Source organism: Ananas comosus, linkage group 15 (genome assembly GCF_001540865.1).
Source record: "Ananas comosus cultivar F153 linkage group 15, ASM154086v1, whole genome shotgun sequence".
In the NCBI taxonomy this organism is placed as follows: domain Eukaryota; kingdom Viridiplantae; phylum Streptophyta; class Magnoliopsida; order Poales; family Bromeliaceae; genus Ananas; species Ananas comosus.
In genome coordinates this window covers 301,579-325,891 of record NC_033635.1, presented here as the reverse complement: position 1 = coordinate 325,891, position 24,313 = coordinate 301,579, and the positions used below count along the sequence as shown (strand labels likewise).

At 38.6% G+C, this 24,313-nt stretch overlaps 4 protein-coding genes across 8 annotated transcripts; 2 read left to right on the top strand and 2 right to left on the bottom strand.

Moving 5' to 3' along the window:
• LOC109721360 (pentatricopeptide repeat-containing protein At1g03100, mitochondrial) lies at positions 167–3,629 on the bottom strand. 3 transcript variants are annotated; one of them, XM_020248930.1, is made up of 2 exons: positions 3,520–3,629; positions 167–2,917 (listed from the first exon to the last, which is right to left on the bottom strand). In XM_020248930.1, exon 2 carries the CDS (start codon positions 2,859–2,861, stop codon positions 504–506), a length of 2,358 nt encoding a protein of 785 aa, XP_020104519.1. In that variant the 5' UTR covers positions 2,862–2,917; positions 3,520–3,629; the 3' UTR covers positions 167–503. The 3 variants fall into 3 exon arrangements, with proteins under 3 accessions (XP_020104519.1, XP_020104520.1, XP_020104522.1); XM_020248931.1 differs by lacking the exon at positions 3,520–3,629 and adding an exon at positions 3,083–3,367; XM_020248933.1 differs by lacking the exon at positions 3,520–3,629 and having other exon boundaries at positions 167–2,691; positions 2,772–2,872.
• Positions 4,378–5,773, top strand: LOC109721754 (extensin-like). 2 transcript variants are annotated; one of them, XM_020249528.1, is made up of 3 exons: positions 4,378–4,833; positions 4,975–5,022; positions 5,274–5,773. In XM_020249528.1, the coding sequence occupies exons 1-3, from the start codon at positions 4,506–4,508 to the stop codon at positions 5,567–5,569; spliced, it is 672 nt and encodes a 223-aa protein (XP_020105117.1). In that variant the 5' UTR covers positions 4,378–4,505; the 3' UTR covers positions 5,570–5,773. The 2 variants fall into 2 exon arrangements, with proteins under 2 accessions (XP_020105117.1, XP_020105116.1); XM_020249527.1 differs by having other exon boundaries at positions 5,268–5,773.
• LOC109721449 (protein MARD1-like) lies at positions 7,184–10,148 on the bottom strand. Of its 2 annotated transcripts, XM_020249095.1 has the most exons (4): positions 9,811–10,148; positions 9,419–9,528; positions 8,335–9,262; positions 7,184–7,633 (listed from the first exon to the last, which is right to left on the bottom strand). In XM_020249095.1, the coding sequence occupies exons 3-4, from the start codon at positions 9,246–9,248 to the stop codon at positions 7,531–7,533; spliced, it is 1,017 nt and encodes a 338-aa protein (XP_020104684.1). In that variant the 5' UTR covers positions 9,249–9,262; positions 9,419–9,528; positions 9,811–10,148; the 3' UTR covers positions 7,184–7,530. The 2 variants fall into 2 exon arrangements, with proteins under 2 accessions (XP_020104684.1, XP_020104682.1); XM_020249093.1 differs by having other exon boundaries at positions 9,419–10,148.
• LOC109721059 lies at positions 22,092–23,385 on the top strand. Its single transcript, XM_020248477.1, has one exon. It carries the CDS (start codon positions 22,291–22,293, stop codon positions 22,663–22,665), a length of 375 nt encoding a protein of 124 aa, XP_020104066.1. The 5' UTR covers positions 22,092–22,290; the 3' UTR covers positions 22,666–23,385.

Sequence of the window (24,313 nt, the reverse complement as noted above, 5' to 3'; positions counted from 1 at the left end):
AGGATGACAGATAGGGCCCACAAAGGTTAATTAAGCTAATACTGTCATGTGGACAAAATAACACGGACTTTCATTAGGGTTATAGATATTACATATCAAAGGTTATACAGCATAATATTCATAAATAAAACGTGCACAGAGAAAAAGAAAAACAAAAATATAGCTCTTACTAAGCTATTGTATTCTCATCAAGATATCTAGTTTACACGTGATGTAAGGATCTAAATCCCAGTTAGTACTTCAAATTTCAAAACGCAACTATATCTGGATAATACATTCATAATTAAGGATACATAATCTTTCGTCTCAGAATATACAAAACCCAGACCTGAATTTCTTAAAATTCAGATACAAAAATCTGGAATATACAGGGAACCACTTTCACCCCCAGATGCATACATTAGACCACAAGTTCCAGGGAAGACCCTGATTCTTCATACCATCAAAAACCCGAGTTTGTATTTTTCCCAATCTTCAATATTTAAAGGATAGTCAATATGCTTTCATGTCAAACCAATCCATCGCTTAAAAGCCAAAGCTGCTTCTCTCCTCCTCACTTGCGCTTCTGTTTGGACTTTAGGAGCCTTCCCTTTGTATAAGGTCCTGTGATACTTGAGCCAAAGTGATCTATACTTATACTTGTCAATAAACATCTTTCCTTTCTCCATCATATCTATAACTTCCATGGCCCTAAGGAAAAATCCACCTCTCACAAAGCAATACAACAATGAATCCAGCAGCTCCTGATCAAATTTCATTGAGCTGGAGCTCGCAAGCACCTTCATTTCGCCCCACAAATCGGTTACTTCCACATACTTTCCTCCTATAGCAGCATAAGCGGTTACTAGAGAGTGGAAAGTCTGAGCCGTTGGACTGTGGCCCAAAGCCCTCATCCTGTTCAGAGCTTTTTGAGCATCATTCATTAGCCTCTTCTTGCAAAAGAAATGTATCACGTTGTTCCAGTCATGAACACCACAATCTACACTTTTATTGTCCTTGATTTCCTCCAAAAGCTTTGCCATTAGACAGGTCTCAGCGCCATCACCGCCCCCGTCAACCAAGTTCTCGAACTCCCGATAACCTGATCTAGGTAAATTGGATTCTCTCATCTCTTTAAATAGATGGAGGGCGCCGCTCGAATCATTTTGATGTACTTTTGATTGAATCAAAGCCTCGTAGCAGCTTGAATCAAGCTGGATGCCAGCTTGGCGAGCTTCCTTCAAAAGTGCTTTTATCTCTTCATGACGGTTCTCCTTGCAATAGGCTTTTAAGAGTGAAGAATAAACAGAGGAGCCAACTCTAATTCCAGAGAATCTCATCTCATCCAACAGGTCGTGTGCTTGCTCTAACAACCCTAGAGAAATGCATGCATTTATCACTTGAACAACAGTCGAGCTCTCAATAGAGACGGGAGAATCTTCCTTACTCGCTCTCACTAGAAATGCTGCTAATTCGCTGATCCTGTCGCCTTCTAAAAAAGCGCTCACAAGTTTGGCATACATTTTCTCAGTTGGATGGAGAATTCCATGATCGGACTTAACCAATTCAACCTGTCCCTGCAACTTATCTGATAGTAGTGAAAGTAATTCCTTTGCCTCAGCTTCGAGCTTTGAAAAGTTCCTGTCCTTAGCAAACAAAACATACGTTGGGGCTGGGCTGTTTGAAAATAAGCGCTGATCCTCCGAAGCCAAATTTTCATATTCAGAGTTCTCACAAGGAAAATAGCTTTTCCCTGTTTCAACTGCTTCCAACACAGCTTTTGCCGCTTCTAGGGACCGCTTTGCTTCATTAGCTTTTCTTAGCATGTCCAGGACCATATTTGCAGCAGAATCTAAGTCCCCAAACTTCAAATGGCAAGAAAGCATGCATTCATAGAACTGCTGAAACTCCAAATCACTAAGACCAACAGCCTCATCAACATGCCTCTTCAGTTTCTGGAGCTCATCTCTATGCCCGTTCTTCTCATATATACAGGCCATAATAATAAGTAAGCTTGCATTAGGCTTCACACCTACTCTAGGCATTAGTTCAAGAAGCTGCTCAGCTTTTCTTGTAGTCTCGAATAAAAGCAAAGCGGTCAAAACTACGTCAAAGACAAAGGAGTTTGGTTTCATTGATAATAGCGGCCTGTTACTCTTTTTCCTTGGATCAACCCTGTTGTCTTTAAATAGGTAACCAATCTCCATAATAAGCTCCGCAGCAAGAAAAGCACCAGTTTTTGTTTGAGACATACGCCCCACTATTGCAGACCATGCTGCTATGGGAGGAAACACTTCCATATGTACTAATTTTCTCATTACGTTGGAAGCAAGAACGGGCAGTTCGCACCGTGAAAGAATGTAAGAGAGGTACAAAAGAGGCTCCTTTTCTAATAATTCATGTTTTTTCTCTTCAAAGGCTAGCTCCACTACACTGTATGCTTTTCTGAGCCAGTGGACATCGCAGCTCTCAGCAAAGCCGGTGATAAGCTTAGTTAGTACTGATTTTCTAGGAAGCCCATCCATATGTATGTGTTTCTCATAAGCTTTCCACGCATCATCGAATCTCTTTTCGTCAATTGCATTCTCCAACTCTAGAGCTAGTCGAGAGGGGTTGCGAGCTTGGACCAACACCGGTTCGACCGTCGTAGAGAAGAGTGCTCCGAAAGTTGGGATGGTTTTTGATCTGATGCTCATGACTGTCACACCATTGCTGGAAAATCGACCAAAAGATAGCCAGATAAGCTCGTGATTCTTATAAGCTAACGGCCGATAACCAGAATGACTTATCACCGTGCGATGCTTTCCGACAGATGAGGATAATACTAGTGCAGAGATGGCACGCGAAGAGTACACGGTATGGAGTTTTCTGAGACGAAGCATTATGAAATCACACCGGAGCACCCATCAGTTTAGAACGTTTCACGAAGCCACCAATTCTGCCAGGAAAGCAAAAAATGTAAATAGAAGAGAGAGAACATGAACAAAATTAATCTATTTATTTGGCATTACAAAAGTAGAATAAAGGCAAAGAATAATCACATATATTAACTACGAAATCGGATAAACTGCATCAGAAAAGAAATTAGATAATAGTCCATTGCCTATTGATCAAAAATTGGTCTTTCCTGCACCCTTTTAGTGTAGTTTTTGCAGTTTACTGAGGCATTTCCTCAAACAGGTAACGCGCGTATCGCACCAATAAACGCCAAATGAATCAAAACCCACTTTTTCGCTTGCCTCGTGCACTTCAACTACTTGTTCCCAACTCTAAATCCAAAACTCCCACTTACAACCACCAAAATGGTGATGAGATTAGTACCAAAAGAGAAGAAGAAACGTAGAAGAACAAGTACGCATGACCATAACCATCATCATCATCATCATCATCATCATCATCATTAATCCATTATTAATTAAAATAAATATACGGAAAAAAAAAAAAAAAACAGAGGCACCTCCCGCAGAAGCTTTGGTGCTATTTTCCTTTTAAGGGATAAAAAAGAAGAAACGAATTGATATATAAATGTTACAGAGGCACCTTTTACTCTCAGGGGCGTCGGATAGGTTTGTGGTTGTTTGAACTCGCTCAAAGAGGTCGCCTCGCACGGTCGGAGGGAGAGAGACAGAGAGAGAGAAGGTGCGCCCGGCGCTTCCAAAGGTGAGCCAGTTTAGAAGGCCGGGCCCAAATACCGGCCCGACCCGGCCCAAATTTAGAATGGGCCCAATATGACCTAAACGAGAAAAAAAAAAGGCCGGAGATGGATTGGGTTGGGTCGAATTTGTTCATGACCGGGCTATAACCTTTGATGCAAAGTACTAGTTGAGGAGTCAGTTTAATGCTGTTGTTTTTATTTTATAACGAAATATTTTTTTAACCTACATGAACTGAAAGGGAAATAAATAATCTATATATATGCGCCTTTGATAGAGGCAGATGAAACATGTTGAATCTTATTCAATTCAAAAAATCTATCTGTTACAAATCAACAGAAAATAGAACATATATATACGTTCTGATCTCATGACCTTAATAAAAACCAATATGAAATTAGGATTATTACGGAAACTTGAAGAGTATCTACGGGTACGTACATTGTTATCGTGTGTCTATGCAGGCATATGATCTACGTTGTATCTCATAACAGAATAAGTTGGTCGATCTTCGGTGGAAGATAAGTAATAATAACAACACAAGGGGGGGAGTGTTATAAATAAAAACAAACGAATAACCGCAACATATATATGACCATCTAATTAACATGTTACCATCCAATTAAAACGTAGAAAACAACAAAATTTGATCATCTATCTATCTATAAGTTAAAGCAACGTGATAATGATCAAGCAACAAACAATAACGGATAAATGCATAACAAGATCTTTAAAGATTGATCTAATTAAACACGCCCCCTCGTGCCTATAAAATGCCTCCACCCTTCATTCACGTCATCATCACTACCACATACATTTCCGCTCATTCATTCCTTCTCCTTTTCCTCAATCCACTACCTTCTTTTCTCGGAAATGGCGGCGAAAATGGTGGTCCTCCTCGTCTTCGTGCTCGCGGCGATCGCGGGCTGGGGCCTGTTATCGGTGCAGGCGGACTCCAGCTGTTTGAACTCGCTCTTGAGCATGACGTCGTGCATCAGCTACGTTAGCGACGAAAGCTCGGAGGTTTCACCGCTGTGCTGCCCCAGCATCAGCGCCGTGCTCGCCTCGCAGCCGCTCTGCCTCTGCTACATCCTAAACGGCGAGGTCGGCAAGCTCCTGGGCAAGCCCATCGACGAGTCCCGCGCCCTCGGCCTCCCCGGCCTCTGCAAACTCACCACACCTCCCATAAGCGAGTGCAACAGTATGTGTTGTCTTTCTCTTAATTTCCTCCTCTCTATCAACGACGATAACTATATATATATATTAATTCCTTTTCTTTTACTTTTGTTTATTTATTTATTTATTAGATCATGAGATTTTATTTATTTGATGAATATTGCAGCTATGCCTCTACCACCTATTTACCCGGGAGGTCCCCCAACATGGCCAGGTACGTCCCTTATCGATAACAGATGAGTAAGATTATTAGAAATCATATCGGCATATATATATATATATATATATATATATATATATATTGATATATAGTATTAAGCTTGCATCCCCGTTGTTTCTATTATACTCTACTCATATGTTTCTATGCTTAGTATCATGTGTAGGAGTAGAGTAGTTTATCCATATGTGATCCCGGNAATTAAAGTTTTTTTTTTTTTCCTGGTTGTTATTCACCGGCAGCGCCAGCGCCAGCGCCAGCGCCGACACTGGCAACACCAGCGCCAACACCGGCAACACCAGTACGGACACCAGCAACACCAGCGCCGACACCGGCAACACCAGCACCGACGCCAGCAACACCAGCACCAGCACCGGCAACACCAGCACCAACGCCGGCAACACCAGCGCCAACGCCGGCAACACCAGCGCCAACGCCGGCAACACCAGCGCCAACGCAGGCAACACCAGCGCCAATGCCGGCAACACCGGCACCGGCACCGGTACCAGGACCGGTGCCGCCGCCATCATGTGTATGCCACTAGATATAGAATGGTTAGCTATAGATCGATATAGAAATATTTTAGCCATTGTTTAGGGGAATTCTTTTATATGCAATGAACTGCATCTTCTGCAGATAGCTACATTGTGTTCTAGATCTTAGTTTCTGTTAGTTGGTTTATATTGTAGTTAGCTTGTATAGATTGCATAGCATCAACAAAAAGTTCGTTTTTGTTTTTGGAGGTAAATTTCGTTGCGGATAGTTCTTTTGATGCATTGGTCCTTCTATATATTCTTGGCATAGTTTGATGATGCAATATTAAATCTTGATGCAACTATATATCCAATAACTACGTGGAGAGGAAATAAGTTTTTTTGAGAGATAGGTAGCACGCTACCCGCTTCGTTTATTTCATTTAGAAATAAATTTAGCTGAAAATGTGAATCAACTAGGATTCAAACTTGGGTCTCGGATACTAACCACCAAGCCCTTTGCCACTTGCTCTAGGGACGGGTGGTGGAGAGGAATAAGTTAAACGAACAATCTCTCTCTCTCTCTCTTGACTCGGAGAGATCGAATCAGATCCAAAGCTCCAACTTTTGGCCCATAGTTTGGGCTGTGGCCTGTTTCTCCCCATCTCCAGGCCCAAATTGGCCCATCCCGATTCGTCTCTAGCATTTCTTGGTCCTTTCTCAGGCCCGGCCCCTTAATAGCTCCAGAGAGGTTTGGAGCCATTTGTCCAAGGACACATGTCAAAGGACATAAAAAAGAGTTAAATAACCAAATTGATTAGAATTAGTCTAATTGAAGGTTATAATTTAGTTAAGATACAATATGCAGATCTTATTGAAAACAGAGAATTTTAAATTATAGTTAAAATGCCATTTACAAATCCTATTATTGGAAACAGAGAACTATATAACTACGTGCTTTCGCAAATCTACTGCATATATGTCTACCATTCAAAATTCACCCACGAAAACGAAGATGGTCAATCCTTCCCACAAGATAATTTATAGAGATTAACTTACAGAGTTATCCAAAAATCATCCGTGATAACGAAGATGATCAACCCTTCCCACAAGATAGTTTATAGAGAATGACTTACAGGTAACACACAAAAATTCAAACATGATATCTCCTTACGAAATAGAAATATTTTTGCCCTAACTTCTTTGTACTCTGTCAATCTTTTATGAGATTTTTATAAAGGTGGCAAGAGTCTCAGAGAAAAGCTGTGGTAAACCTTATCCAATTGATGGAGAAATTTTATGATAGATGATATAAAGGGCCCCGCATATTCACTTTCATCAACAAACTTCCAAATTTACAACTGCACTACCCTTTTCCTTTTTTTTTTTTCATTTTATGATGATGTATGAAAAGCTTAGTCCTTTCATTGAAGTACCCATCAATTAATATATTCTTTATTATCACGTAAGCAAAAAAAATGAACCTTGCAATAAACAATAAATAAATAATACTCCAGTTCAAAACTGCAAACTTCAACAGAGAGCATCAAGAATAGCAGAGAATTTAGGTTAAAAGGACCTGATCACCATAAATGTGAGCATTTGAGTACCAAACAGAGAAATGCCACTAAAAAAGTAGAAGGATTCCTGGGGTTCATTCATATACCNTACCACTCAGCGAAAAAAAAAAAAAAAAAATTGTACAAGAAACACTAATAAAGAGCAGCCTAAAAAACCAATCCCTCCCCCCTCTTCTCTCCGGGGGAGAAAAAGAAAAAAGTAAAAAATAGAAAGAGGGTCACTTCACAATCTTTCCCCCCATTGGAAGCATTCAAGCAATAGTAATGAAAACCTACAGCCAAAAGACAACAACGGAATCATTTCTATGCATGAACCCACCCTATGGCCCAATAAAATTTACACATTACAAAGGAAAATAAATAGCTCTTTCAACCCATCAATGAAGGATTCTTAATCTTTTCGATCCTTCGATAGAAGAGGATGTGATGCCGAAGAAGGCTAATAAACACTTTTAGAGAGGATCGGAGAGATCTAGCGAACACTTCTCCTCCGTCCCCTCGTCGAACAACATCTCCTGGTACCTGCACTCGCGGCTACAAAACGCTCTTTCGCCCCTGAAAAAGGGAGAGGAGACAATATTTCAGCTGTAACGTTCGACGTGAAGAATCAAAAGGATTATTTTCGACCATCTTATTATACATAAAGAGTTGCAAAGTTACAATTACGCATTCCTGCATCTTTCTCTTATAAGAAAATTTTGGTAACTAAAACAAGAAAGAAGGACAAGAATAAAAGTAGATATAAGGCTTACAAGGTTCTCAATTATGAAGAGAACAATGCCTCTGACTATGGGTCGGCCACAATGCATGGTTAGGAAAGGAGAGCCCCACAGTGTAAATATGTCAAGTGGACCCCCAAAGAGCTATAGCATGACCCACATCTATTTATTTTCTTTATGCAAATTGCATGGTCCAAATGAAATGAGCATGGCTTAAACAGGTCAATTCATTTAACCACTAGAACATTTTTTTTATTATTATTTTTTTTTTTTTCACTCTAGCAATTAACAAGAAGCAGGCTCAACATATTATTACCAGATAAAAATTAAAGAAACCTTTTTTAATTGCATATATCAGCAAAACAAAAATAACCAATATAGCCAATATTATACTTGAGGGAAAGAAGAGCGCCTCTGATCAGGTTGTTTTTTTTGTCAAAAGAAACAAGCCAAGCTTTTGATGATATAATAATTCGTAGCACGAATTTTTGCGGTTAATTACCAAGATTAAGACCAAATTAAAGGCCAGCAACAAACCTGTACATGAAGATATCCTTCCCCTGTCCGAGACTCTTCTTGCAAGCATGGCAAAAGCTCAAAAAACCGTCCGAACCGTTCTTCAGAGGATCGACGGGATCGACAGAGACTCCATCGTTCTCCTTTCTCGAAGGAACGAATCCGTCGTTGCATTTCACCACGATGCAGTTATCGAAGATGTGAGTGGTCCTCGGATTCGGCCCGCGTGTGATGACACAAGTGTAGTCCTCCGAAAGCTCCATCTCTCTCGGCGAGAGAGACCCCACAAAATGCCGCGGAGTTTCGACATAAATAGAGCTCACTGGAGTTCTACTTACTGGGGAGTACAGCGCAAGTTGCGAGCTTTTATTCTTGACACCAAATTCTATGGGGGAAGGAGGCGGCGGGGACATCGGCTGCGTTGGAGGGATTTGAATCCTGAGTGGTGATCCAAACAGTACCATCCTACTCTCTTGTTTCAGTTTCTTATCAACCTTCTCATCGTTGAGAGCATCGACGAGGCCGAGTCCGACAGGCGTTGGCTCCCCATTGTTCGAAGAGAGGTTTTTGGTCTCGTTCGCAGCAGAGGGAGCAGTAGACCAATTCGGCTTCCTCTCGGAGAAGAAGGGGTTCTTTACGGTGGTCGAGAAGGGATTGGCTTCTGAAACAGAGGTGGAATTCATGGATGTGGGAGAGTTGGGGTAAGTCTTTGTAGAGAATGGTAGGAAGAGCCTTGGGGAAGTGAAAAACGAAGGGGAAGTGGGATTTTTGGCGGCGGCGGCGGCGGCGACAGTGGAGTTAATAGTGGGAGATGTGAGGGTGGTGTTATTGTTATTGCTATTGCTATTATTATCAGTCGAAAGACTCTGTTTGCTGCTAACTGATCTAGACCTTTTCCTCGGCATAATCTCTTGGAATTTTGATCTCAGAAACATGGAAAATTGACACACTGCATGTCAAGCGAAAAAGAAGATTAAAATACTCAACAATTTTGAAAAAGAGGAGAGTAAAAAAGATTGATGGAAAGGAAAGGAAAAAATATATATATATGACAAGTACTAGCAACTCAAATGGTGGTAAAGAGTTGAGGGGGTAAAGAACTTACCAAAGTTGAATGCAGGGAGGATATGTTCTTTACTGATATCTTTCTCTCTCAGCAAGTTAATGGGCTGCTTCTGATTGCTTTTGCTCACACATTACAGCTACTTCGTTACACTGCTTAACCAGAATCTTATAGCAGTAAGAAGCAGCGTAAGCAATACTAGATCACTAGAAAACACCACGAGTTCCTTTAACTAAAGTAAAACCAACTGCCACACCCACCGAAAACCAAACCAGAGATCAAACAAAAAGAACAATATGTACCTTAAAATTTCCCCTGTTATTAGTCTCAACTAATCGATAGTAAGACAAAATCACAAACAACCCCGAAAACACAAAAATCACGGTAAAAATTTGATCTTTGACACAAACAGGACCAGGATCAATAAAACTAACCAGGACTTGCTGTTTAAGATGCTTCTCTGTTAGTCCCGTTTCACAAAAACAATGAACACCACAAATCCCCTCCAGATGATATCAAAACCCAAATCACAGAATCAAAACCCCCAAACAACCCATTGAACAAAACAGGACTAGAAAAACAACACAAACTCCGGGAGGCCCAAATCACAAAAACCAGGAGAAGGTCACTACAAAACCATAAAAATCGCTCCTTTCTGAGTACTCCTCTCCCTCTCTCGGAGAACCTGCGAGGAGCTAATGCAGCGCCGAAGCGCAGAGAAAGAAGATTTAAAGAGAGAGTCGATTACTACGCCATGATGAAGTAGAGAGAGAGATAGAGAGAGAGAGAGAGAGAGAGAAGAGGAAGAAGAGTGGCGAGAGAGGGGCCCGTTTTTGGACGTTTCCTCCAAAACCGCTATCTTTTCCCTCATCTCCCGATACTGCTAAGTTCGACGTAGCGGTTTTCGGAGTTCGGTCACCGCCTCGTGCGGTCACCCTCCCACAAATATCTGCTGATTCGCCGTGAATTAAATTTTTTAGTGGGTTCTTGTTCCGGAAATGCGGAGGTTATCATTACGGGGCGGTGATCGTATCGCTGGGAATGAGGGTCGCTACAACGACACGTTATGGTTAACGTGGCGGTCGCTACGGTGTTGGGTGTTCCGTTCGGGTCCGTCGTACATAGCATAGCGGCTCCACTCGAGTGAGCTTGTCTCAGTGCATATAAATGAGGGATAAATGCACCTTAATGACAAAATAGTCATTTTAATTTTAACATTATTTTAATAAAAATATTGTTTTAAATTAGTCGTTTAGGCACATCGTGTTTGTTTTATTTTATTTTTGAATAAAATTTTATCTATATAAAAAGGTGCATGAATGAATAGTAAATTACTCTTAGAATTTTTTGATCCAAGATATTAGTTTGACAACAAAATATGAAAAATTTAAAATAATTTTTTTTACTTCTAAAATATCTTTAAACAAATACAAATTATTATTTGTCATCTAGCCGAATACCAGTAAAAAAAAAAATCAATCTCAAACATATCAAATGACATAAACTTAGTATTTTATAAAAATAAAAAAAAAACCAAACGAGACCATCTTATATAGTAGCTGTTCAAAATTTCTATTAGGATATGATTAATCATATTATTTACAAAATTCAGATTACAAAATTTTATGTGCGGTATCTCTACCACTCGCCCAAGCATTGTCTTATATACGAGCTGCAAAGCCCGAATCGACTTGGCTCGGCTCGGGTTCGGCTCGGCTTAGACGAGTCACACACGCTACTTCACGGACTTTTCTGCAATGCCGTACGGCCCCACCAAACTGCAGTTTTTTACGGCACTGAATTCCCCATATTACCCCCCACATCTTCGAATATCTACACCCCTGTGCCACTCCGAAGCGACCGGTCAAAATCCACTGCGCCACCACCGGCGATGGCCTTTTCGTAGTTTTCGCTTCTTTCGGTGTTAAATGTTTCTGATAGATACGTTCATTATCCTCTTAGCTTTTATCCGCCCCCTTTTTTCCCCCTTCTTTTTCTTTCCCTTCCGACTCTCGATGCAAATTTGTCGTTTAGTGACATTTCCGGTATTACCCTACGTTTTATGCGGACCCACCCGCGCACGTATAGGGTAAAACAGGCATCTTGTGCCACGCGTATGCAAGAAGCCGTGGCCCACACTGTACACGTGTGAGCGGGTCCAACTGGGCCCCATCTCACAGATCTTTCGCTGACCGTACGATAAACTAAAATGGGAATTTACAAAATAATAATAATAATAATAATAATAATAATAATAATAATAATAATAAAACCAACTTTGAATTAATAAATAAAAATCTGTTAAATCAAAACCATGGCCCAATATGAGTCCTACAAAATTAACACAAATCTTTTAAAAAAATTGATGTTTTTGTCTCAAATATTTCATCTGTAGGAACGTCAAAAGCGAGGCCCCCTCTGCGCTTTGGATAAAACAATAAAAATTATGTTTTTCATACAAGCAAAAATGAGTAACACGATCAAAGCTATTAAAAGAAAAGAAAAGGTATTACAACCTAAATTAACGTGCATGATATAAAGATGTCTTATCTGACAATGACGTCATATGATATAATTAACAAATAATTTAATTTTATAGAACCAAGTTATAAATTGCCATATCCAAGTGTGTGTGTGTGTGTGTGTGTTTGGACAAATTTACCATCCTGTCCCTAAAATTTGAACGAGGGAAACTGGGGAAAACGCTTCGGGATCATCACGCATATTTCCCTCATATATACTCTATTATTATTATTATTTTAAGTCCTGCATTCAGGGGAGGGGAAATGCTAGCTATCCTAGAGACAGAGCTTTAAAAGTGGTGCTAATTAGAAAATAATTATAGGATTATAATAATGCAACCTAGCATTGGCCTTACTGAGCAAGCGGGTTAGATGTGCAGTCCCTTTTTCTAAATAAAAAAAAAAGCGCAGTCGTGCGGATACGAGGGGATGGTATTGAATTGAATGCACCTCTATGCTACACTTATTGCGTATGTTACATCAACCTATGTATGAACCATGGTGACATAAAATTAGGGGGGAAAAGCAAAGCATAAAGAAAATGAATAAGAAGAGCTATGATGCACTCCCCTTTTTGTGGTGTGGGTACTGTGGTGAAGTAGATTTTGGTTGCTGGGATGATGCCACATGATTTGAGTTGAGATAGGCAACAAAGTGTAGGTCATGCATAGGGTATTACTCCACAGTTGGGTTATGATGTAGGCATGGCGCTAAAAAAGCGTGACTGAGGCTCATGCTTGGACCGGAGCATGCTATGAACAATCAAATAGCACCTATTTCCTTTCAAAAGGAAAAAAGAATCAAATAGCACCTATTTCCTTCAAAAGGAAAAAAGAATCAAATAGCACCTATTTCCTTCAAAAGGGAAAAGAAATATATAGCACATGTAAAGTGTGATTGAGGAAAAGAAAAAAAGAAAAGAAACACCATCACAACATTTTTTTTTTTCTGGAGTACTTCTTCAGGAAAAAAAAAACATGAAGTAATACATTTATTAAAGGATTTAATGATTACATAAATATTAAAAAAAAGTCATAGCCAATTGTTGCCTATGTGACAAGAGAAATAAAATAAATTTTCAATTAGAGAAAAAGAAGTATATAACCAAAATTTCAAACAAATAAACAGGTAAAAATCCTTTTTAAAGGATTTTACATGAAATACCCCACAAAAATTAGCCAGCATGTTTACATATGTACTGATATTCACATCTTTTCATTTTCGCAACTTATTTATCCCTCTACATGAAGAGAAATGCATAAAATGCAGCATATCCAGTCAACTATCTAGCACATCTCAAATTTTAATACCCACTAAGTAATATATATATATATTATTTTTGACTAATTCTATAGATAATAGTATTCCAGCCTAATTCTATATATATATATATATATATATATTATTTTTGAGAATTGAAAAAATCAAGCTGAGTACAATATCTAATACATGAAAGTCCTAACTCCACCCCTGTTCTAGATATAATATATGATTCCATTCTATTGAATAACAAGCCAGGAACATAATACAGTTGAAGGTAAATTAACAGAACAAACTTGTACACCAGCCGTTATTATGTCCAATCAACACATTTTCCTATTTAATTTAGCTGGAGCAAGTGGGTTTGGCACTTGCCTCTCCTGATGTTATGCATCTCCAAATGCATTTAATTCCTAATTAACCTCTTCATAAAATAGAAGAATCGAAACCACAATAAAAAGAAAAGAAAATCTCGAAACCACTTTTGGTGATTACAAACCCAGAATAAGATAGGGATAGAGACCACACAGTGTGACAACATATAATGAAAAAGATCCCCCTTTCAATTTGTGTCTTTTCCCTTCCTAGCTCCAGCAGTTACTAGGCAGGCTAATTGTGATGATGGACCCATCCAAGGTCCATGCAAAGATTGATTGCATGCCATGGCCATGTCACTACATAAGATGGGGCTTCATGAATAGTTAATGGGTCCTAAATCATGTGGGCATGAAAAAGAAGACCACTAGTAGAGCAAATCCATTGGCTTTCTTGTGCTAGGGGAGAATTTTTTGGCCCCATTTCATAAAAGTCCAGCACTAATATCTTGTCAATGACGTATGTCTCGGTATTTGCAGAATTATTTGTACAAATTACCTTGTATCTAATTCTTCTTTGGACCACAGTGACTCAGATTTATGGCTCTCTCCGGTTTCTTGCTCTTCCTGAGCGCGTAATCTTTTGCTTTTTTTCTTTCCTCTGGATTAAAGGAAAGCAAATTTAGGCACATTAGTAGAATGTTATGAACAATTATGTGAAATAAGAGAGATGTAATAACTAATACTCATGCAAATCAAATTGCCTACTCAAACTGTCTCTGTACATCAGTTTCACAGACACAGAAGAAAAAGAGAGAGAGAGAAGATGAAGCTATGTATTCGAATGATATTTAACAACCACAATCAGGCCCTTGGACATGAGTTTAACAAAGTATCTCAAGCATCTTCCGTGAATTTATCCATCAATACAGAAATAAAAGGCCAAGGAGTGGTGAATAACATAAGATAAATATGCCGTATATAGAATCTATCAGCACACAAGTATATTATACCTACGACTTGTTTATATACATGCAAAAAGAGAATTATTTTAGGTAACTGTAATGAGGGTAGAGCCCAGCATTATATAGACATTGACATGGCGATCGTCTTTAATGTGGTTAAGTGCACTACAACCCCATGCACACAATCAAACCTCTTTTACAGTGTTTTACAAAGACTGTTTTGCCAAAATTTCTGTGTGCAAAATAGGATTTTCCCCCCACTCACACTTTAGAGTTTAGAGCCGGCCAGGCTCTTGTCGAAAGAAAGACAAAGAGGCATCTAACTTTCTCGCACTCTCCTAAAATGCAGTCCATGCTCACATTCTACAATAGTCAGTGCATAAGTACTCCACAGTAATTTTTACCCTCTTCTTGTGAGCAATGATGCCTAGAGAACTGAATTTAGTAGAGCCCCATCTCCTCAAGAGGAAACATCCAAAAGGATCCTATTGCTATCAAATTTTTTTCACTTAACACCCTACAGAGACTTACACTGTCTTTGAGAATAGTTTTGGGTAGTTGATGAATGGAACCATGCCCCTCTTTGTCTTTAGTAATCACATCAATTTCCTTTACAAAAAGTAGGTCATCACCACCATGGTGCCCCCTTGTCCTTATGAAGCTAAAACTATCTTCCCCCAGCAACTTCATGTAAGAAGCCCTTCTTCAATGCCTACATCTAAAGCAATCATGTCTAATAAGCTCCCCTCTTAACTTTATCCTAATTCAATCAAGGCCCCCCTTTTGATGCTTGGACATCACACCTTTCACCTTAATGGAAATAATGGGATGGGCTAATGGAGTAGGTTTTTCCACAGCACCACTCTTGTCCCCATTTGCTAATGCCAGGTGTCGACCGCTGATTGGCTCAACCCCCCTTCCAAATGGGCCCCATTGCATGACCTCAGGGTTACAATGGGGCCAAGACAACTGCCCCCATGGATGTGTCCTTGCAAGTGGTGGGGGAGTGTTTGGAGTGCCAATTTGGATAGGCGTCAACATCATGCATGTAACTTTGATTGGGCCAAATGCTTAGGTATATCATCATAAATGGCCCACTCACGGGACACTGCCTAGGCTTTCGAGAGAGAGAGAGGGAGAGGGCTCATAAAGTATGTGATTATCCCCCCTAATGTCATGTATTACCTAGTAGGCAAAGGTTGGATAAGGATGGGAATTGGTGAAGTTCTCTCTTAAGAGAATTTACCATCCTAGACTAATTATTGGTGCTTGAACATAAAAGAAAGAGAAGATAACACTTGTTCCCTGCATTAGGGATGCCAAATAAGGACCACATAAAGTAAATTTAAGACGCAGTAAGACATTTAATATTCTTTTTTTTGGGGGGGAAATAGGAGAAATGCAACATTCCAATCTTGCAACAGCTTAAACAAAAGTAGCTACTGGATGGTAGTTTTTCTCCCCCCCTCTAGTCAGTAGTTGCCTCTAGGATAATCACGTTAAAAGTTTCCCTTTTTTTTTTTAATACTCTGAGGATAATCAGGTTAGCAGTGCTCTATTTCAAATAGAATAGCAGATAACTCTTTCAAGAGTTCAGCAGCACCTAGTGGTCTACTGGCTTTCCATTTTCAAGTGTTAGGTAAATTGTACCCGAGACAAATTAAAACAACTAACTGTACCTTACTACTTGACTAATCAATAGGTTGAGTTAAGGTTCAACTGTTCCAACTATCATATGTATTTACTGATAAGGAACATAGCATCAAATTTGAGCTCGTTTTTAAAAAACTATTCTGCAGCAGAGAAAACCTCTGTTTTCCTATATTTTATTGCCTGGATTTTGCTGTTTAGCATTATTAATAATTAGAGCTTGGATCAAATGATGATATTAAATTATATTAGGATGTTTACGCCACAATATTCACCAACTTCTTAAGTTTAGATGGGAAAGGGGTTTTGATTGGCCACAACAGAGGCTAACCTCAAGCTGTGAGATTATGACAGTTATTAGCTTATATTAATCAAAGTTCCAGAACGATGCTTAAGATTAGTTAATTATTTAATCTTCAGAGTTAGCTTAACCAGGTCCAATTAGGTTGCAAACTTAGGCATAAAAACTTAATCAATCTACAGAAAAAGATGGCATATTGAAGTAGAGAACGCACACAAATTCACAAAACCAACAAAAGCATAGCTCTCACAATTGATGGCGACACAGCATTAAGGACAATTTGGAAAGAGGACCAAAGAAGGGATAAAGACAATACTCAGGGTTAGATCTTATACTTCTAGATGTTGAATTCTAACTTCCACTCATACCTACAATTCTAGAAAAAGGGATTTGGGCTTGGAATAAGTTCTCTTTTACCATTCTCGCCCTGAGATTATATAAAGATGGTGATCATTGCAACGATGCACTAGCTATACGCAGGCATCTTTCTGTGAGTAGGGTCACCATCCATTTATTATATCAAGCAATGCATTTACTTTTAAGTGCATAGCAAATCTAGAAGCACTCGATGATCACGAAAGAAAGGGAAATCCACCACTTGATAAGATGGTAAAACAGAAAGACAAATATTAAACCAAGATAATGAACCGGCGTCTTAAATTGAGCACTTACGAATGTTTTAGGTGAGACTTGAAATTGTCTAAGTGATTGAGACAAAGCTACCAATGGATTTAATTTGTCATCTAGGAGCAAAGTCTACCAAGGAGGCATTTATTTAATTAATCATCTGGAATGTTACATAAAATACTAGTAGGTGATACAACATTAAGAATATTAAGATCTATCCAATCTTCAGAAAAATTTAAAAATTTCCCCACCCGTCTTTCAATGGTGAGGTGGGAAAGATGAAACCAAAGACGTAGAACTGCTAAATTGAATGCAACACATCTTGATAGACTGATCGTGCATAATTGGACATATACTGAAACATTGTCTCTAACCAAAATTTCTTTGACGACGGGACTTGTAACTAATTCCTTCGATGATTTGTAGCAATTGTGGTGATACATACACAAGATTTTGTCCACCTTGCATTTGTCAACCTCAAGATTTATAATTTTAATACAATTTGCTTGGGTGACAAGAAGGGCATAACTCAAAATTCTCCACAATTATGTCAAATATGAAAATGAAAGCTAAGATAATAATTATCAGGTCAAACTGAGTTATTCTAGAATTTCAGAAGCTGCTATTCAAGTGAACTCCAGGGGCTCACTCTACCTCCATTTTATTCCTAATTAGGCTCATTAAATAACATCACATATATCCCTGCAATTGTTGTAATCATTCCAATAACCGAAGAACACGGTCGGGCGTATATGCCCCTATCGTCTAGTATACTCATGGTTTATAAATGGTTACAAAACAAAGCTATAACTTGAATTCCACAGACGCTCGGTGTGAGTCTTGACCATATGGAAACCTAGATGACCAACCGTTACTAGTCTCTGTGCTAACAATACCTGGAGACTATCCTTCGAATGTACAATTTTGAGGGCTCTTCATCTTATCAAAAAACTCTATCCGAAAACACATTGAAGGACATTATAATGCAGATTTCAAAAATAAGTAGAAGAGATGCTTACAGAATTACGCACAACCAGGTCATATTCAGTAAATATGCGGATAAACTTTTCCCTGAAGCTTGTAGGTTCGTAATTCTTTTCCATCATAAAAACCTGCGGAGAAAACCGACGAAAATTAAAAAATTATTTGTTTGGTTGAACCAAGCCTCTCCCAGCATTAGTATAACGCATTGGTGCTAAGATTACCACAACATTTTTCTCGCAAGGAAAAAAAAAACAAAAAGAATAGTACAAATATTAACACAGTTGTCTACAACACTGGCAATATACTTAATGAGTTTCAACATAAATAAAACTGCTCCTGTAGCATCCGAAGAGCGGAAGAGGAGTTACAAAACCCAACCTGAGAACATTAGATCGAATTATCAACAGGGCGAAAATTGAGAGTTTTTTGGCCAAGCCGATGAAGGGGAATGCGTTTCTTTTCCTTGCTCAAGACAAAATTATTTTATATACATCACAGAACAAATCATGCTCTACAATTATATGAATAGGTGAATTGGTTGACATGGAAGCAGCAACTCTCGTTGTAATGAGAGTAAATTCGACAAAATGCATTCAAATTTTCGCATTTCTACTGTTTTCAGGTTAAAAAAGTTACTTTTAGAACAAAACTAACATTGGAGCATAAAAATTGACGACAAAAAACAAACAAATTCGCTTGCGCGTTAAGAAAGGCTAAAATTTACATCGGATTAAAAACTCGAAGCTCCCAATCTACAGCGGAAAAATAATTTCCTTGAAGTTTTCTACCTCAACGAAACCTCCGCCGCGCTCAATTTCCGAAATTAAGAGCGAAAAAATCGCTAGGATTTCAATTAATTATTTCTTCGCGCGAGGAGGAGGCACCCGAGGCCGAAAAATTAGGGTTCACGAGAGTTTGTTGGGCCCATTTCTATTGCCCAAGAGATCGGGGTCCGTGTGGCCCAATTTCTGAATCTAGAACCATGGGCCTACCCAACTTGGGCGAATATGGGCCGTCACTAGGGCCAAAGGGCAATAAGAGAGACGAATTGGGCCTAAGCAAACCTAGACCGAGCCGAGCCCAACTGCGCCTCGCTTATTAACTAATGGCACGACTTTTAAAGCATGAGCGTGCTGTGTCCCCCACCCCCCCCAACAAATTTTTTAATGCATAATAACTCCGCGAGGTTTAAATGTAACAAATTTAACTCATCAAACTCAGATTACTTTTTAAGCGAACTACTACTTCCCTGGAGGACCAATTTTGTGGAGCTAGCTAGCTAGCTAGCTCTTAATAATCATGATGAGAAGCTGCAGCATATATAATTCTCACACGAAAGCTTTAATAATAATTATATAATATTTTTCAGTTTCTATCAGTGTTTTTATGACATGAAAGGGAATATATGTAACGCATATAAGAAGGGGAGGGACTGGGGAGAGAAATATAAATGCAAATTGTGAGGAAGTTGCGGTTTCAGCCTTTCAGGTAGGACAAAGGCATGTGGGTGCATCATGCATGTGGGGTAGTACTCAATTAATAATCAAATGTACCTCTTCAGAATCTAACCTAATTCTTCTTATCAGGGAGGGGAACCCGCCAACTGCACCCATGTGAGAAATCATTGATCTCACTGACAATGTTCTAGAGAGGTTAATAATCCAATTTCTACTACTAAATTCTTTTTCTTTTTTTTTTTTAAACATTCCTACTTCGGAATCATGCGAAAAATATTTAAAAAATTTAGGATAAATTACAGAAAAAATCTCTGCAAATATTCGCTTTTTTACTTTTTTTTCACCACTTTCAAAATTTTACATTTTGTCGTTTTAAAATTTTATAAATATTTTTAGAAAAATACGGGTGTTAATAAAAAGGGCGATAGCATTGCCCTTACTTATTCTATAATAATATATATATATATATATATATATATATAGGCCATGGCTACTATACTATTATGAGTAGTGGAGCCCTCGTACTCATAAGTTGTTTTCAATGATGAAGCTTCCGAATCGACAATCCATTCCGTTAAATATGATCTAGAATATTTGAAACTTCTAGAAAATAAATTTTATAAATTTTCGAACTCATAATAAAGTCCATCAAGTGGGCATAAAATGAACGGTCAAAATCAAACGACGTCCTAAAAAAAGATGATCGGATCCTTCAATTCAAGATCGGAGTTATTGATCTTTATCTATGTAGTAAATAGAATTTTCTATAAAAAATTCAACAAATTTCAATTCTTTTACACCGTTAAACTAGCAAGTATTCCATACCGGCCGTTAAAAATTGTCAAATTTGTGACCTCTTGATCGTAAGTAAATGATGTTGAAAAATTATAAAATTTGATTTCTAGAAGTTTTAAATGTTGTAAATAACGTTTAACGGTGTGGATCGTCAATTCGGAAGCTCTATCATCGAAAACAACTTATGAGTACGAGGCCGATCGTACTCATAATAGTATAGTANTAGAATAGTGATGAATACTGACGGAGGGGGCCTAACTAAATGTAACAAATTGAAATATTGAGGGGTTAAAATAAAGGTTTCTAATTAAAAGTTAGGAATAAAAAGTGAAAAAAAATAAATATTTTACAAGGAGGTTTTCTATAATTTAGCCAAAAATTTATGTCCTCTTCTAGCTTATTAGGTAATTAGTTCTGGGTCCAAATTAATAATGCTCTAACTCAGGAGACCTAGCAATGGCATGGGCCTTGAGGATTATAGAAGAAGAGTGTCAACTTCTACACAAAGTAACATATCTCTCGTATATAAATAAAACAAATCTAAAAAATTTCTCTAATTTTCTTTTATCTTGTAATTTCCAAATTCTAGCAAGATCCCAATCATTCACAATTCCGTGTGTTCACAATTTCAATTCAAACATTTAGGACCCCCCACAATTAATAGCAAGATGTAATCATAGCTACTAATTAATACTTACTAGCTCTTAACTTACTCTGCTTCCATATTTCACAAGTTGAACATATAAGTATGAAGCTTTTATGAAGTTAGGTTAACACACTATGATAATAATTAATAAGCAAACACAACGGGGGTTGATCCGTTGATGGCACGGTAGGGTCGAATTCGAGAGCTCTTTAGACCATTATAAAAATTTTGGTTGATGCGAAAGAAACATAATTAGTTAGTTTTTTGACTTGTTAAAAGAGTTGAAATGCAGTGTAGGAGTTGGTACTCCTACATGAATGATTAAGGGCCGGGAAATGCTAATGATGGAGCATCATCTCATTTTTATAGTGGTTGGCTATGTCCTATTCAATTTGTTTATCGATCCACTTATTGAAGAAGAACAAACAAATTTGGTGGTTAGTAATTAGTACCCGATCGAGGTTAGGAACAAGTTCTTCGCAAATCACGGGTCAACATGGGCACGAGCAGGACCGAACCAACCCGATCACGCCGAATGTCGAACCGTGAGTGCCTAAAATCCAAGCTAGCGTCGCCCTAGAACATGGCTAGGAAGAAGCAAACAACGAGATCGATTTGTTAATATTATATAATAGTCCCAAACCAGATGCGAGCGAGGCTAGTCCAATTTTAAGACCCAAATATGTATATAGAGTTCATAATACGAAGCAATAAAATTCGTGAAAAATTAAGTAGCGAGATCACAAGAATATAGTGTGTAATCAATTAAGTTTTAGAATATGCATGTAATAATAATATTATATATAGAAAATGGACATGCATGGTTGTAATTAAACTATAATTTTCACAGTTGATACGTACGTTGTATTGGCCACACTTTCTGAAAAAATTAAGAAAACGCACTAGCATCTGCTCATAAATTAAGGTTGTGCTTAAGCTAGCTAATTAAGCCAAAGATATAATACGTACTTTAATAACAGCAATAATAATTAACTATCAATTTTAAACACAAACACAACTCCCCTAGGTAAAGCCAAAGCAAATGACAATTTGGGAATCCCATTCCCTATAAACCAACTGCCCCAAATCCTGTTCATCTCACCCAACATCATTATTATTATTATTATTATTATTATTATTATTAAAAATGCATGAAAAGGCCAACCATATATATCTATATATAGATATAGTATATAATCCCACAACCAACAGTGTCTCATACCCTCCACCCTTACAATACATATAATATATACACCCCACCCTACCGCACCCCCTATATCATGGAGCAAATTCAGGTTGGTTTACCTTAAAAGGCCCTCCCAAAACCATTTCACACATTGATGTTCACCACCACTAGTACTATTGGGTAGCAACAGTACGTACTACTTCACGTATGATCATGGAGATAGAGTCGGCAAAGTGTGAGTGTTGTGGGCTGAGAGAGGATTGCACCCAGGAGTACATAAAAGAAGTGAAGGATGGCTTCGGAGGGAAATGGCTCTGCGGGCTCTGCTCCGAGGCCGTCAGGGACGAGGTCCGAGAGCGGAGGAAGAAAGGGAATATTGGCGGCCTCGAGGAGGCGGTGCATGCCCATATGTCCTTCTGCGGAAAGATGATCAAGTCGAACCCCGCGGTCCGGGTGGCCGACGGAATGAAGCAAATGCTTAGGCGAAGGTCGGGGGACTCACTGAGTTCATCTTCTAAGAGGTTCGGGAGATCGGCGAGCTCGTCACAGATTGAGGAGGGTTCTTCAGTCTCTATCTATTGAACTAACCAGGAGCACTAGTAATCAGTAATCAGTAATCAGTAATCAGTAATCAGTTGCTGCAATAATCTTAGCTTTCTAGCTAGAGCCTAGAGGCTTTGCTTTATATCTATCTTTCATTTTTCCTGTTTCCTTTCGGTATCTTGATACATATGCTAGTTACATTGTACAGAGGATTTGATCGATCCCTGCAACTTTTGGTACTAGTTCTATAGGCATTGCTAGAACTAAGCTAAGCACTTGCTATCTGTTTATGCTTCATTTTCTTTTTTTGGGTTATTTTCGGAGGAGGGGGGGGGGAGAATAAAAAAAAAAGAAAAAAAAAGAGATCCTTGTTTCAAAATTTTGCTTTATTTTATTTTCCTTGCTTACCAGCTGTTTTAGCCTCTGAAAAGTAGCTGTTTTGGAGAGGCAGCAAGTATATATTCGGTTAATCGTAAATTCATTAGATCTAATCTTATTATTCTATTCCTGCAATTGGCGGCCGAGATGATAGCTTGTGGAGCTAAATCAAGAACATTTATCTTATTCTTATCAGACAAGCTACAGGAATTTATCAATTGTGATTGAACGTTCATCTATCAACTCCTAAACGGTGCTTTGGCCTCACTACAGAGACGTCATATGCATAGACAATAAAACACAGTTAGGTCGAATCCGGTTCCACAGATTTATTATTGAATGTAACTTATTCTTGAATTATTATAAAAGTTTATTCCTGACCCTTTTTTCCTGTTTTTCTGATGGTTGTTTCTTGACTAAAATCCATAGTGCTAAGAATTGTGTAGTAGTGGTGGAAGAACAATAATGCTCCTGGAAGGAACCAAAACCATTGGGAGAATTTGGTAGTCGTATGAACTCCAATCCAAATGGAGAAGGAATCAGGGGCTTCATTCAGCACTGCTAGAGGGATAGATTATAGATTGGTTGGTTACCATTCAAGACAACTTTTGTCTACGAGAATCTTCTTTTAAAAGGAAAAAAAAAAAAAAAAAAAAATCTGTCTTTTCAGTAAAGTGAGTTCTTATATACAATAAAGATTCTGAAGCCATATTATCTCGTACGGCCTGAACAAGTAATGGTTCATAAACTGATCTGGGCCTCGATTGGAAACCACGCCCAACTTTTTGGATGTGAGCCAATTAAGCCCGATCTCAGGTTGGTTCGTCGGGCTATCTAGTCTAGTGTCTCATTTACAGCCCTAACAAAATACAAACCCTCGAACTCTGCATTTCTCGTTTGGAATCATTTCAACTTGTTGAACGAATGCTTGTATTCTAATGGCTTAAGTTCGAGGCACGATACAGAGGATTGGTTTAAAGTTGGGATTCGGCATGCAAGCATGAACTGAACAGTAGATGGCTGTGAACATTATCTGGTACTGTGGAGTGCTGGATTGCTCTACTGCCACATGGGTTGCTTGACCCACAGTGCGTCCAAATACTAACACTGAGCTCGGACAATAATGATCCCATGGGCCATGGCCCATTTACTTTTATCAATATTGAAAATAGATATTTACAGTAAAACAAATCTTCAGAAAAGAGGAGGAATCATGGAAATCTTTTGCTAATTATGAAGAACGACTGCATATGGTGACTAAATCAAGGCTAAATTACACTACTCAGGAACTCAAATTATGAACGATGTG

Coding starts and splice junctions, on each gene's coding strand:
- LOC109721360 (XM_020248930.1), bottom strand. CDS start 2,861: ATGCTTCGTCTCAGAAAACTCCATACCGTGTACTCTTCGCGTGCCATC.
- LOC109721754 (XM_020249527.1), top strand. CDS start 4,506: ATGGCGGCGAAAATGGTGGTCCTCCTCGTCTTCGTGCTCGCGGCGATC. Junction 4,834..4,974: donor TCCCATAAGCGAGTGCAACA/GTATGTGTTGTC, acceptor TGAATATTGCAG/CTATGCCTCTACCACCTATT. Junction 5,023..5,267: donor AGGTCCCCCAACATGGCCAG/GTACGTCCCTTA, acceptor ATTCACCGGCAG/CGCCAGCGCCAGCGCCAGCG.
- LOC109721449 (XM_020249093.1), bottom strand. CDS start 9,248: ATGTTTCTGAGATCAAAATTCCAAGAGATTATGCCGAGGAAAAGGTCT. Junction 7,634..8,334: donor AAGGATATCTTCATGTACAG/GTTTGTTGCTGG, acceptor TCCCTTTTTCAG/GGGCGAAAGAGCGTTTTGTA.
- LOC109721059 (XM_020248477.1), top strand. CDS start 22,291: ATGATCATGGAGATAGAGTCGGCAAAGTGTGAGTGTTGTGGGCTGAGA.